The following is a 14075-nucleotide window of genomic DNA, read 5'->3' on the forward strand; positions in this document are numbered from 1 at the left end:
GGGGTGGGGAGGCTAGCTACGGGGTGTGGGTTGTCAGCAGCCTGGTTGGGGGGGAGGGGCGCGGAAGCCTCTTGACAGGCGAGGGCGAGCTCAGAGTTGGCCAGGGTCGGGGAAGGAGGTCTCTGGGTGGAGATGAGGGGGTCGCCCCATTTGGGGAGGTGAAGGGGTCTCTGGGGGTGATGAAGGGGGTCTCCCCGTTGGGGCAGGTGAAAGGGTTTGGAGGGTATGAAGGGATCGCACCATTGGGGGTGGTGAAGGGATCTCTGGTAGGGGGGAGTTGATGCGGGGAGGTGGTCCCGTTGAGGGAGGTGAGGGGCTCCTCCGCCAGGCCCACAGCGGCCCCACCTCTCTGGTGCACACGTTAGTGGTCCTGCCGTGGAGAGGGGAGGGGGTGGCAACCAGATCTTGGGTTAGGTAGGCAAGGAGGGGTGGAGGGGCTGAGGCAGGATTGACCCGTTGGGGTCTTGCCAGCGTGGGAGGTGGTTGGCAGGCTGCTGCCCCCAACCCTGACCTCGCCCTGGCTGGTTGCTGCTTGTCCCCAAGTCCTGGGCCCTGGGGGAGAGGACAGATGAGGAAACAGCCTGGGCCTGCACAGGAGGGCGGGAAAGCAGTTGGGTGGTGTAGACTCACGCTGGTATAGATGCACACGGGTGTAGACACACTCGAGGACAATCTGGCAGCTCAGCCAGGGTCTGCACCTGAGCGGTGCAGGGGGGAGGCAGGGTGGACCACATGCTGATTCTAATCTCCCCTCTGGAATACTGTCCCCTCTGCTGTCCTTTCCACCAGCGAGGGGATTCTCGGCGGAGGGTTCCTTTCCATTTAGGAAACGGAGTCACAGAACGCTTAAAACTCTAAAATAATTTCAAGAAAACACACAAGAGAGCAATGGATCCCATGTACTAACCCTTTTAGGGTGTTTGCTGGATCTGTCCTGCTATTTTGTCTTGGGGGGAGAATGTTTGTGTGACTTGAGCCAACCCCAGGCCCGGCTGCCTCATACCCACCTGCTGCTTTCTGCAGGGGAGGGAATATTGGGATCCTGCCTGTTACACCCAGAAAAGACCTCATGTGTCGTGAGTGCATTGGGGAGCCTGCCAAGGAACTCTCCAGCTTGTTAAATGATTGATGGCCTTCTGGGAACAGAAGGTGCACACCTGACTCAGTAAGGGAGAGGGAGGGGAGAAGTGACTCCTGGGTCCAAAAGTAGGTCCCTTTAGGAAAGGCAAATGGGGGGCGCCTGGGTGGCTCAGTGGGTTAAGCCGCTGCCTTCGGCTCAGGTCATGATCTCAGGGTCCTGGGATCGAGTCCCGCATCGGGCTCTCTGCTCAGCAGGGAGCTTGTTTCCTCCTGCCTGCCTCTCTGCCTACTTGTGATCTCTGTCAAATAAATAAATAAAATCTTTAAAAAAAAAAAAAAAAAAAGGAAAGGCAAATGGGTGTGGAGGAGAAGGGGAGGCAAGAAAGCCTGTGACCCTGTTTGTCTATACGGCTGTGAGCGGCTTTCCCATCTCCTTCAGGTGGAAAGCCGCTCCCAGAGGGCTCTACGCAACCTCATGTCCCAGAACTTGCTGCTTCTGGTCCAACAAGGGAAGCTCTCAGGAGGCTTTCTTTTGCACCCGTTGAACCTTCAGTGTCTTTATCTTAAAATAAGGTGGGAATTCTGGGGCCGGGAATAGCCCTTTCACTTCCCACGTATCTTCTCCACGCACCCTCCAATTGAGGGTCTTAATTTTATTGTTCACCCCATTCCTTTCCTGCTAGCCCCTCTCTAGCAGATGATAGCCCCAGCACCTGCACTTGCAGTTCCTGCAAACCCAGTTTCTGTATTTCTTGCTGACATCATTGTTTTTATCTGCAGTTACCACAGAGCCTGCTGTATCTGTCAGGATTTTGTGGCCAAAACATGCAGTCCGGCCCCCCAGATACAGCAGATAGCTATAGCAAGGGTCATCTCTCACACTTTCTATGTGCACCATGAGCCTTGCAGGAGAAGGGCAAATCTTTCCTTCTACCCTCTTAGGTTCTTCACCTGAGGTCTGTGAATTAGCAGCCAGATGAACAGGTGAGAAGGCATACAGATTTTATCTAATGTTTTCAATTGTACATGTATGGGGACTTCACAAAAAGAACTGAAAACACAAATTGGCCTCTGCACCATTTTCACAAAGGGTGATAAGCTGTGGAGAAATACCTAGACAGAGGGAAGGGGGTTTGTGTTTCTGGGCTAAGTTGTGGGACGGTGACTGGGATGCATTCAGGAGGAGCTGCAGATAGACTAGGGTTGTTCACACAAACTCCTCTCAGTCCCATCTCTGGTGATAAGAGTCACCGTCCTCTCTCTGGCTCAGGAGAGGGGCAACTCTGCAAACAGAAATTTTCTGTACACATGGGAATTTCCACCTTGCTTTTTGAGAGAACAACTGGGAGGGCAGAGGTCCTCCTATGTGTGCTGTTTCTCAGTAGCCTTCAGCTCAAAATCCTCAGTCTGCCACATGGTGGACTGTGGGGTAGCACGTCCCGATCCCCGTCGGCCTCTTGGTGGGGACCTCATGCAGAAGACCGGTTCTCGGCCTCTGGCACGGGATGGGCATTGCCGGCACTCAGAGCCAGTTATGCCAGAACCTGCTGGAAGGTTGCTCCTGCGGCATAAGGAGGGCTCAGCTAATCCAAGCCATTGGGACTGAGCCACAGGCTCTGTGGGGATGGTGGACAGCATCTGTCTGGGGTGCTCCTACCTTAGGAGGTGGTGGCAGTCTTTACGGCAGTGCCTCTGCTCCTCCCCATGTCCCTGTCCAGCAGCTGAGACCACAGGGACTGTCCTGACTTGGGGGTCTGCTGTTATCCTTTTTTAGGTGACCCTCTCCAATTTTTTTTTCAAAGATTTTATTTGATGGAGAGAGACACAGCGAGAGAGGGGACACAAGCAGGGGGAGTGAGAGAGGGAGAAGCAGGCTTCCGGCTGAGCAGAGCCCCATGTGGGGCTCAATTCCAGGACCCTGGGCTCATGACTTGAGCTGAAAGCAGACACCTAACCGGCTGAGGCCCCCGGTGCCCCTGGGTGACCCTCTTCACTGCAGAGAAATGCCCCTCCACCCAGTCTGCACCCTTTGCCCCCAGGGAAACAGTGGGTGTGGGTCAGGGCTCTTTCCCAGTTCTAGTCTCCACCTGCATTTCTTCCTGGGGATGGGGCCAAGAACCCTCAGAGGGAGCTCTCAGTGGAGTCCATCGCACAAGGAGGGCAGGCTGTCAGCTGGAAAAGCCTGGAATGAGTTCCTAGCTTCCCGGACCAGCTTCATGCGGCAATAAATGCCATGACCCACAGCCCCCAAGTCTCCTGCCTTTCATTCTTCCAGCTGAGGAAACAAAGTTTCCTTTGTCCCTATTGGGGTCCACTATCAAAGGAGCGAGACTGATACAAAGTGAAGGTCAAGCAAAGCTTTATTTCGCACCAGTATCGAGAATCAAATTGACCGGTCGGGGCCGTCTCTTACAGAGAGAGCAACGACCCCCAGCCTCACAGACTAGCTTTTATAGAGTAAAGGCCATGCGGTTGAGCCTGGCCACATACAGGTGGCCAATGAGATTGTAACACACAGAGAAAGTTGCATAGTCATGTTAGGTCACACACGGCGGCCAATTGAATTACAATTCACCCTATAGTAGCTATTTGAATTAGCCTATTACTCTGGTCAGAATTGGTCCCAAGTTTGGCATCCAAAAGCCAGGATTTACATTCTTTGGTGCTTAGGGAGATAGTACTGATTGGATGTCTCCACCTGGCCTGACTCATCCTTGCATTCTGGGCTCTGTTATCAGGAACTGGTCCACCATATTTTACTGGTTTCGCAGACTTGCTTTTAAGTAAGTTCCTCTTGGGGGGTGGGCAGGGTCAGTTTAAGTTTTACTGCACCAACAATAAAATGGCTGTTTAACTGAGATGGAGTTGCTCTGGCTAAGTAGGCCCCTACAGTCCTCACATCTAGAAACTTGCCTCCAAGTGCCAGTTGGAGAAAGAACTAATTCTAATGCTGATGTGAAGTGTAAGGACAGCATATCAGTCAGGTCAGACTAGGTAACAAAGACCACAGCCGGGTCCTGAGGTCTGGACTCTGAGCATGGGGGTCTCTTGGTCCTGGGGTCCTGGATGCTGAGCCCCAGGGTCTCCCAGTCCTAGGGCCTGGACACTGAGCCTAGGGATCTCCCGGTCCTAGGGACCTGGATGCTGAGCCCGGAGCATTTCCTGAGGGCCTGGAGACTGAGCTCCAGCCGTGGCCCTTTCCTCCTGAGGCGGCCGGCATGCAGACGGGCTTGCTATGAGTGATATGCTTCTGTGTATTTCCCTTACTTTCAGTTCTCGGCTTTGCTTCTGATACTTCTGATCCCCAAATGCATGTGGGGGAGGGGTGCTTGCTTCCCCTAGGCAAGTCTGTGGTAGCAGCTGGGGGTCCCGAGTGTGACTCAGCTCTGACCCTGTCGATGTGGACAGAGCATCAGATCCCACAGGGTCACAGTTCAGGCCCATACACCACCGCACTGTAGACCCCAATTGCAAGTGCGCTCGGGCCCCCACGACAGGCCCTAGGTCCCCAGGGTGGGTTCCTTTCATGTGCTGAGCAGCTCACAGAGCTCAGGGAAGCCTGTCACTTGCTTGATGACCAGCTTCCTACAAAGACATGAAAGGCTATGAATCAGCAGCTGGATAAAGACACAGTGGGATCTGGGAGGGTCCAGCCTGCAGGGCCTTTGTTCCCACAGAGCCAGGGGAACTCCCCCTATGTGTGTATGCATTCTTGCTGAGCCCAGTCTGCCATCTTCAGGGGCTTTCCAAACTCCCCTTACCTACACACACTCCAGGGTGGGGGCAGGGTTTATTGTAAATAATGAACGTCACCTTTATCAGCCTCATCACCTAGAAACTTCCAAAGGTTTGAGACCCAATGTTTATTTCTTATGACCAGCCACCATATTACACTCGTCTTCTCCCCACATCCTCACATGACCGTCTCTCTGTGCATGTCTGCGTCCTAACCTCCTTTTCTTACAAGGACGTCGGTCCTATGGAATTAGGAATTACTGTCATGGCCTCATTTCCTCCTGCGACCACTACAAAGGCCCTGTCTCCAAATATGGTCTCATTCTGAGATCCTGGGAGTTGGGGTGCAGCACCAGACTGTTGTCGGTTTTGGGGCAGACACCATTTGGCCCACCTCAGAGGGTGGACACACTGAGCATCCGTCCCCTTCATTGGGCTGTCTGATGTGACTTTTGGAAAATCCCCTGGGCCAGGTGCTGACATTCTGATGTCTAGGGGCTCTCATGGTGCAACTCAGGCCAGGTACATAAACCTGGGCCCCAGACTAGGGGAAGAAGCCAGCATCTCCTGTGAAGACTGCGGGATGGGCTCTGTGGGATGTCTGGAGATGATAGGCAGTTACCAGGCCTCGTCTGTTGGTTGAAACCTCCAGCCCTGGGAACACTTAGGTGCAATCTGGAACTGGCACCTGGATTCAGAGGGCAGGGAGAGACCCCAGTGATGGCTTGGCAGATGGCGTGGTGGTAAGCCAAGGGAATGGACAACCAGGTTTGAGGCAACCAGAGCCCTAGATCCCCACCCCTGTCCGCCCAACCTGCAAGCTTGTAACGAGGCCATAACTGGGCTCGGTCATGTACCCCACGCAGGTGTTCTCAACAGCTCCTCACCATCTCCAGGATCTGTCCTTGGAGGAGCCCCGGGTGCAGGAAAAGCAGACGGGACCCACGGAACCCAGGGTGGGGGTGAGAAGCCTTTGAGTGCAGGGTTCAGCTCTCAGGTCAGTGGGTGGTCACATCTTTTTTTTTTTTTTTTTTTTTTTTTTCCATAGATGTATTTATTGGACAGAGCGAGAGATCACAAGTAGTCAGAGAGGCAGGCAGAGAGAGAGGAAGGGAAGCAGGTTCCCTGCTAAGCAGAGCCTGATGCGTGGCTCAATCCCAGGACCCTGAGATCATGACCGGAGTCGAAAGCAGAGGCTTAACCTACTGGGCCACCCAGGCGCCCCAGTGGTCACGTCTTCTTGATGTCACTCCCCAACACTGTCCCTTGAGAAGGAAGAAGGCTAGGAGGAGGGTCCCCTGACTCCTGACTCCCCAGTTGGGAAGCCCTAGTCACAGTGCAGCCCCAGTTCCTTATATCCCACATCCTCCAAAGGACCTCCTCGAATGCACCTGCTGCCCTAGATGACCTCCTCGAATGCACCCTCCCCTCCATGACAGCCTGTTGGGGGGCTCTGAGCCAGGACTCGTCCCCCCTGGGGATTGCTGGAGTCCCCTTGGCCCATTCTGTCCTTTCGGTGCGGCATGCTACGTTTTTTGGAATGCCGATGACATTTCAGGCACGGAGGATCCCTCCTGTAGCCCTGCTCCCCGCAGACTGCATCTTCCAGCCCATGAGTGTAATTAGAAGCACAGAGGATTTGCTTTGTTGAACAATAACTGCACACATCGGGATCTAGTGTGCAGAAGGCTGGGGACTAAGAAGGGGCATCCCTGGTCCGCGAGATTCTTCTGAACCACCGCGCACCCCTTCCTGCACCCTCCTGATTGTCACCCGCTCCCTGGACTGGAGCCTGGCTTGGCCCGTGCATTCGGCCATGTATGTGTTCACCTGTCATGGGCGTCTGTCTGAGCAGCTGCTCTGAGCCCCAGCCGGCGATCAGGTGCTGGCTTGCCTGCCTTCAGTCCTCTCCTAGACATTCCGCACTCGGCTGTCCCCACATGCACATGCACATGAGGCCCGAAGGCGTGGACTTGGGGCGAACAGGTACAGACTACATGTTTAGTATGCCCACATGCTTGGGACGGGCAGACAGAGGCGCAGATCATAGCGGTCATGGTTTTACATGTTTACAAAGCTAATCAAATCTTCCCTGGGGCCTCGAGGTTGGTGCTCACGACAGACACCTGAAAGCTGGGACTTAAAAAAAGGACATCTACGACCCCCCGCTGTACTTCCGATGGCAGCACTCCCTTTTCTGTCCTGCGGTGTTCCCTGCGGGATCCTGGCTACACCACACTGGAGGGCACTCCGAGCATTTCCGACCATGGGGCTGCCCCTTCAGCGCTGTTCCTGTGGTTTCGCCGTGCACTGCCAAGTTGGGAGGGTGCTGGAAGGTTCTCTAGAGAGCAAGGCTGAGCCCCCTCAGCCCCCCCCTTTCGAGGATGCTGGGCTGATGTGTCCCCCCTGGCAGGGGTTCTGCCCAGATCTCTGGAGGGCGTCTGTGAGCAGAGGATTCTCATGAGGCCCCAGCGGGGACACGGCCATCTGTTTCGACACCTGTCGGAAAGGCTTCCATGACCATCCGTTTCCATGACCCTGAGCGACTTCGGTTACTTTCTTCCTTGGTCCTCAGTTCTTTGCTTCTCCTACCTCCTGTCTCGGGCCCTTGGACGGGTCATGCAATGGACACAAAGAACAGAGGGCCTGGATCTGCCCCTCCCTGGCATGGTCTGCTAAGGGAAGTTTCAGCACCGCCGAGCCCATCCTGCCAGGCATAGCCATCTGCACGGTTTCCCCAAATGCAGCCAGTTAGCCAACTTCTTTCACCTCCAAGGCCATTGAGCAGGAAGTGGGGAAGGACACAGAAATCTCGCTCTCTGCACTGGGCAAAGCTTTCCTGAGGACTTCAGGAGGTGTGGAAAAGGTACAACGGCCAGACATGGACTGACTGAACCGGAGCCCAGTGCTGAGGGGTAGCACTGATCTTCAGGCCAGAGCACGGGCTGTCCCTGAAACATGGCTCATGGTGGGACACATGTCCATCCAGGCCCTCACTTCACTGGGAGTACCTTGCAAGGATAGACCCATGGACTTCAGGTCACCGTACCCACCAGTTGGGTCTTACCAGCTTAATGCTTTGAGACCATGCCTGCAAAAGTCCTCCGTCCGTAACCTCCCAGCCACGCTGAGGTGGTCAGTCCCACTCCTACCCTGTGGTCATGCCCAGCCCACCACCCCGGTTGTGGGGTTTCCCCCACCATCCCAGTTGTAGGATTTCCCAACCACCCCGGTTGTAGGCCTTCCCCATCACCCCAGTTCCAGGGTTTCCTGGAAGCCCTAGCTTTCTCCCCACCATCCTAGTTATAGGGTTCCTCCTCACCACCCCAGCTGCAGGTTTTCCCTACTCCCCATTGCAGGGATCGCCCCCCCCCACCCCCATTGAAAGGCTTCCCAGTATCCCGGTCGTTGGGGCCCCCCCATTATAGCCCTAAGGATACCCCCCCCCCCCCACATACACACACTTGTACTGTTTTCTCCAAGTGGAGATCCTGCTGCTCACCTTGCAGGGGTGGGAAGTTGGTTCACATGTTGGCAGCCACAGGCCCTCCCAAGGGTGGGGGCTTCAGTGCGTTCTCCCCAGGGAATCCTGGTTACTGCAACCCACTAAGTGGATGCGGAGACAACATGAAGTAGTTGGGAGTCACCCCGGGTTGGCACAGCACCCTTTGTGGCCAGGTGGTGGCTCTGAAAAGAGCCTTTGGGGTGAGCACTAGTGCTCTGGTGGAGCGGCCTGCGCGGGGGCCTTAGGCGCGCTCCCCGCGAATGCGGCGCGCCAGCTGGATGTCCTTGGGCATGATGGTGACCCGCTTGGCGTGGATGGCGCACAGGTTGGTGTCCTCGAACAGCCCAACCAGATAGGCCTCACACGCCTCCTGCAGTGCCGTGACGGCCGAGCTCTGGAAGCGCAGGTCGGTCTTGAAGTCCTGCGCGATTTCACGCACCAGCCGCTGGAACGGCAGCTTGCGGATCAGCAGCTCGGTGGACTTCTGGTACCGCCGGATCTCACGCAGAGCCACCGTGCCAGGCCGGTAGCGGTGTGGCTTCTTAACGCCGCCTGTTGCCGGCGCGCTCTTCCGGGCCACTTTTGTGGCCAGCTGCTTGCGTGGAGCCTTGCCGCCTGTGGACTTGCGCGCCGTCTGCTTCGTGCGGGCCATGGGTCCCGTGCCACTGAAAGAACTGCCGCCACTTCCACTGCTGTTTGCTTACAGCAGAGACGCGGAGCAGCGCCCGCTTTTATAGAGGCTGAGGCCTTCCCATTGGCTGGCGGCCGGGTGGCGCGATGGCAGGCTGCGCTCTGATTGGCCCGCAGCGCACGCCACTCGGCCCCTCGCCCCTTAACTGTGCAGGTGCGTGCGTGACAGCCAGTCAGTTGGATGGAGCACACAGGCATTGGAATGCGCTGGTTCCGGTGCTGGCCGGCTGGGGGTCAGGGTCCAGCGGGTCAGGGTTGGGTCCTCTTGTGGGGCGCGGTGCGTCTCCCCACACAGCTCCCTCCTTTCCCCCTCAGCATTCCCCTGGCTCCCCAATGCTCCAGGGTGGGAAGAACCTTCTAGAAGGCGGCATTCTGCGCTCGGCCTGTCTGTGGCGCCAGTGTTGAGTTTTCGCAGCAGGCGGTGAAAGGCTCAGGACGAGGCCAGGCACAGACCCTCCGCCTCCACGTTCTTCCCTCATGGGAGACCAGCGAGCTGCCGGTCCCCATAGCTGGACCCCTGCCCGGACTACGCCCAGCGGCTGTGCATCCTGCCCGAGCTCTGGCTGCTCCTGGGCACTGACGCACCCCGGTCCTCGTCCCCCTGCAGCACTCAGGGCTTCTCCTCGTCTGCTCCCTCTTCCCTGTGAGAGAAGCTCCCTTGTTGCCTGACCCTTTAGGCGCTTGCAGACCCCCAAGTTTACTGCCCTTGGCTGAACCACATGTGCCACCCCAGAAGGCCAAGGTCCACGAGAGGGTTATTTTGAGCTGAAGGCACTTGGAACATGGCAGATGCAAGGGGGCAGCTCAAAGCTCTCTTTCTCTTCCTGAAAACAGAGTTAAAAGTCCCACGGAAAAGGGGAGGGGTCTACAGTGGAGGAGAGACGCGTTTTCTCCTCACGGGAGGGACGTGGAGACCCACAAGACTGTGCATACCGAGACCTTGTTGGTAGAACTCTTGTCTTGTTTCATATCCCAGGGGGTCTTAACTGCTTTTCTGCAATTGCCCTTCTTTGTCCAACCTAGCACGAAAGCATGCAGCTGTGGCCCCTTCTGTGTGTCTTCATTTCCTATGAAGGTTCTTCTGTCACAAGAGAACGCAAATGCTTGGGGCACCCTGGTGGTTTGGTTGGTTAAGCCTCAGACTTGATTTTGGCTCAGGTCATGGCCTCGGGGGTCACAGGTTGGAGCCCCACGTGGGACTCCGCCCTCAGTCTGGGGTCTGCTTGAGATTCTCCATCTAACTCTGTCTTCCCCAGATCCCACACTTGCTCCCTCTCTAAAATAAATAAAATCTTAAAGAAATAAATGCTTTTCTCTTGTTGGAGAAGAGTCCTTAGTGAGATCTAAGATGAGTAGAGGAAAGAAAGCTCCTGCCCTGTTGCAATAGTCTTCTCCCCTCCCTTCTAATAGTCCGTTCCAACAACAGCCTCTCCGTCCTGCATCTGGCCTTTTTAGCTGGTCATTGATCACACAGAAGCTCTGCTGCTGTCCCTGAGTCAGGTCAGGTTGGCGCTGGGGAGAAGAAAGGAGAGACCGACCCGGGTTGCCTGGTGTATAGGGTGTGGGTCTGATGCAGGCTGACTAGGACTCCCCTGTGAATCTTTCCAGTGTGATCGCTCATTCAGCACAGGCAGACCCCAGATCGCTGGGTGTCCCAAGTGCGCCAGGCGACGATGGTGGGTGAATCAGGGATTTCTGGCCCCGGAGCCCTGGAAGCAGTCCTGTGGGGCTCACCTTAGGCTTCACAGCTGGGGGCTTGCTTTTCAGACAACAAGAGCTTTTTTCTGTTATCAGATTTCTGCTTTTCGATTCTCAGGGGACTCAAGTCCACTCCCTGGACATAAGGTAGAATGTCACCTGGTTCCATGTGTCCGAGTGAACCAACAGAAAACAAGGAATTGGGGGCTTCCTATTGTGTACCCGCTCCAACTCCGATTTGAAACCGTGATCTGTACTTTGTGTATGTGGCGATGCCGATTGAACAACCCCCCCTCTTTTTTTTAATTTTTAAAGATTTTATTTTAGAAAATGTGAGAGGGGCAGAGGAAGAGACCAAATCCCAAGCAGACACCACACTGAGCACACAGCCCAATGTGTGGCTCAACCTCATGACCCTGAGATTACGACCTGGACTGAAACCAAGAGTTGGATGCTGTTTGACAGAGGCTCCCAGGTGCATCAACCTTTTTTTTTTTTTTTTTTTAAATTAGAAAAAGAAAGAAAGGGGAAAGTTTTGTTGCCTCCCAAGTTGGGATAGCTGCCCGATACACAGGGCTCCAGGGAAGGGACACTGGGTGGAGGTTTCTATGTGATTTCTACCTAGAGTTCCAAGTCATCTTGGAGAACATTCCAGAAAATCACAGACTCTATCTTCTTAGTATTGTGCAAGGCTGTACGATTTAAATCTTATGGTAGCTAGGGAGCTTTTCTGTTTTTCTTTGTGTTTGGAATGCTTCTTTTTGGTTATATGTATTTTTAATGATGCAGACACACAGAAAGAGAGCTCATGCTTGGAGTCATTTTGACGTTGGCCGACGTATAGCTCCCCTGGGAGCCAGAAGTAGGACCCACACTCTTGAGAAGCTGAGAGTTTCTTTATCACAGTAAAATCTCTGTGTAATTAGTTCAGTTGACACTTTTCATGACCTCAGGAACTGAGTTCTCTGTGGTTCCTACTCCCTCAGAGATGCCAAAGCCCAGGGGAAAATCACTCCCCAAGAACACAACTCTCCCCAAGGTCATTTGTCCAGAGACAGCCTCGGACCCAAACATTCCCCCCAAAGTTTTGGCTTGTCTAGGACACATGCATTGTATGGGTCAGGCTGTGTGTGCTCTGTGCATACATTTGGCTCCAATCACTGTGATGAGGAGAACAAAGGCCAGAGAAAGGCCACTACAAGGAAATCCCCTTATAGCTTGCAGCCTGCTGGTAAATCCTGGAGGTGTGCTGAGCATGGCATACTTCTCTCAAGGAACTCGCATGTGCCTTAATGTTGACGTTTGATTTCAGACTAGAAACAACCTCTTCTTGACAATGACCAGACCTCTGGGGGCCTGTTGACCTCATTCTCATCCTGCAGAGCTTCCTTAGAAACTGAGCTTCTCTCTATCCTCCCTCCACAAACTGACAAGTCTGTCATTGCATCCATCCTGCGTTGGAGGGAAGCCCTCCCTCATCTAGATGGTTCTTCCCTTGCTCTCATCATTTATGGTGTTTGCCTGTGCAACTCGGGAAATACAGCATTATGTGAAGCGTGGCATTGTAGGTCCTTTGTAAATTTTTCCTTTTTAGAAGGTGGTGTTTTCTGTTTTGGTGAATAGGGGCAAGAATTTCATTTTTGTACTTTTTTTGATCTCATGAATCTCTCTGGTCATTTGGCAAAGCTCAGACTATTTTAAAACATTTAAAAATGCATACAATGAAATGCCTTAGAATGTTTTTAAATGCATGACATTTTTTTAAAACTGCGAAGGAAGTCAGAGATACTGAAATACATTGTCAAAATATATACAAAATTAATTTGTCATATAGTTATGCATATTATATATTTAGTTGCATGTATATAAATACATATGTTTATTACTGCAGTGAGTGCAAAGGTCCGCTAGGGAAGGGCTTATGACTACTGCCATTTGGAAGTGGCCGTGGGCAGGAAGGACATTTAGAGATCTCTGTATGGCGAGGATCCCATCTGCGGTCCTCTGCTTAGCACATCGGTTAGACTTTTACTTGAACCTCTTTTTATGTAATTGGCCTAGAGCTTGAAATATACATTTATGACCCATCTAAGTCGACTTTGCTTATGTATGTATTTAATTTTTTATTCTTACAAATATTTTCTTTGTGTATTTATTTATTTAGAGAACGTGTGAGTGCAGGGAGGAGCAGAGGGAGAGGGAGAATCTCAAGCAGACCACACACTGAGCACCGCCCCCCCCCCCATGTGGGGCTCAATCGCATGACCCTGGGATCACAACCGGGGTCGAAACCAAGAGGACACTTCACCAACTGAGCCAGCCAGGCGTCCTGCCACTTTGACTTTTATATATTTATTTCTTTACTTATTTTGTCAGATTTTTTTCCTTTTATTTGACAGAGTGAGCACAAGCAGGGAGAGTGGTCAGTGGAGGGAGAAGCAGGCTCCCCGATACAGGGTTCGATCCCAGAACCCCGGGATCATGACCTGAGTGGAAGGCAGATTCTTAATGACTGAGCCACCCAGACACATCCAATTACATATATTACTCCTTTGGTCATTGTCACACAGTCCTTACATATTCTGGGTTTTTTACATAAAATATTATTCCATCTTGTTTCTTCATTTCCATTTGGGAGGCTTCTACTGGCCTGTCTTCAGGCTCCCTGATTCTCCCCTCATCCAAAGCCGGCTGGCTGAGCCCGTCAGAGGCAGCCTTCCTTTCTGTGTCAGCCCGTCTGTCCACTTCATTCACTCGAGTCCTCAGCATTTTACTGCAGTTGTTCTAAATCCCCAGTCTGAAAATTCCAGCACCTGCATCGCCCAGCATGTGGTCCTGATGGCTGTGTGTCTCTTCATGCAGGAATCCTTACTGTTGGCCATGTCTGGTAGTTTCTGGTTGATGGCCAGATGTGATGCTCACACTGAGTGATAAGAACTTGAGAGAGTCAGGGTTCATTGGGAGGACTTGTGGTGTTCTGGGTATGGGGTTGGGCTGAGCCTGGGGCAACGGTAGCTCTAGGCCCCAGAAGCTCCTTCTGTCTGGCTGATGCTCTAGAGCATCCAAAGTAAATTATATATATAATTACATGTATGTAATACATAGATCTTAAAATAAGAGGATTAATTAAAAGGATACATCTATGTATCTTATTCATTCTATTTGTAGGGAGCACCGAAACTAATACACAGCTTTTCAGAGAAAAGTGAAAATAAACAAAACAGAAATGTCTTAGACATGGGGGCTACAGCACTGAGAGCAGGCTAGATGAAGTGCTTGCTGCTTTCTCAGTAGGTTGGGGTGGGGCTGAGCTTGACCGCGGTGCCAGGGCCAGTTGGTGAAGTCAGGGTTAGGGTTAGAAGTCAGG

General features: G+C 53.2%; 1 protein-coding gene across 1 annotated transcript; it reads right to left on the reverse strand.

Annotated features, from left to right (window-relative positions):
• Positions 1 to 8277: 8277 nt before the first annotated feature.
• On the reverse strand, positions 8278 to 8994 carry LOC101687717 (histone H3.1). Its single transcript, XM_004780619.2, has one exon. It carries the CDS (start codon positions 8970 to 8972, stop codon positions 8562 to 8564), a length of 411 nt encoding a protein of 136 aa, XP_004780676.1. The 5' UTR covers positions 8973 to 8994; the 3' UTR covers positions 8278 to 8561.
• Between the last annotated feature and the right edge of the window lie 5081 nt (positions 8995 to 14075).

This window comes from Mustela putorius, unplaced genomic scaffold, assembly GCF_011764305.1.
Source record: "Mustela putorius furo isolate JIRA1106 unplaced genomic scaffold, ASM1176430v1.1 tig00001009_pilon_pilon_pilon, whole genome shotgun sequence".
Classification (NCBI taxonomy): Eukaryota; Metazoa; Chordata; class Mammalia; order Carnivora; family Mustelidae; genus Mustela; species Mustela putorius.

Bases quoted from the DNA above. Each gene is read 5' to 3' on its own strand.
- LOC101687717 (XM_004780619.2), bottom strand. From the start codon at position 8,972: ATGGCCCGCACGAAGCAGACGGCGCGCAAGTCCACAGGCGGCAAGGCT.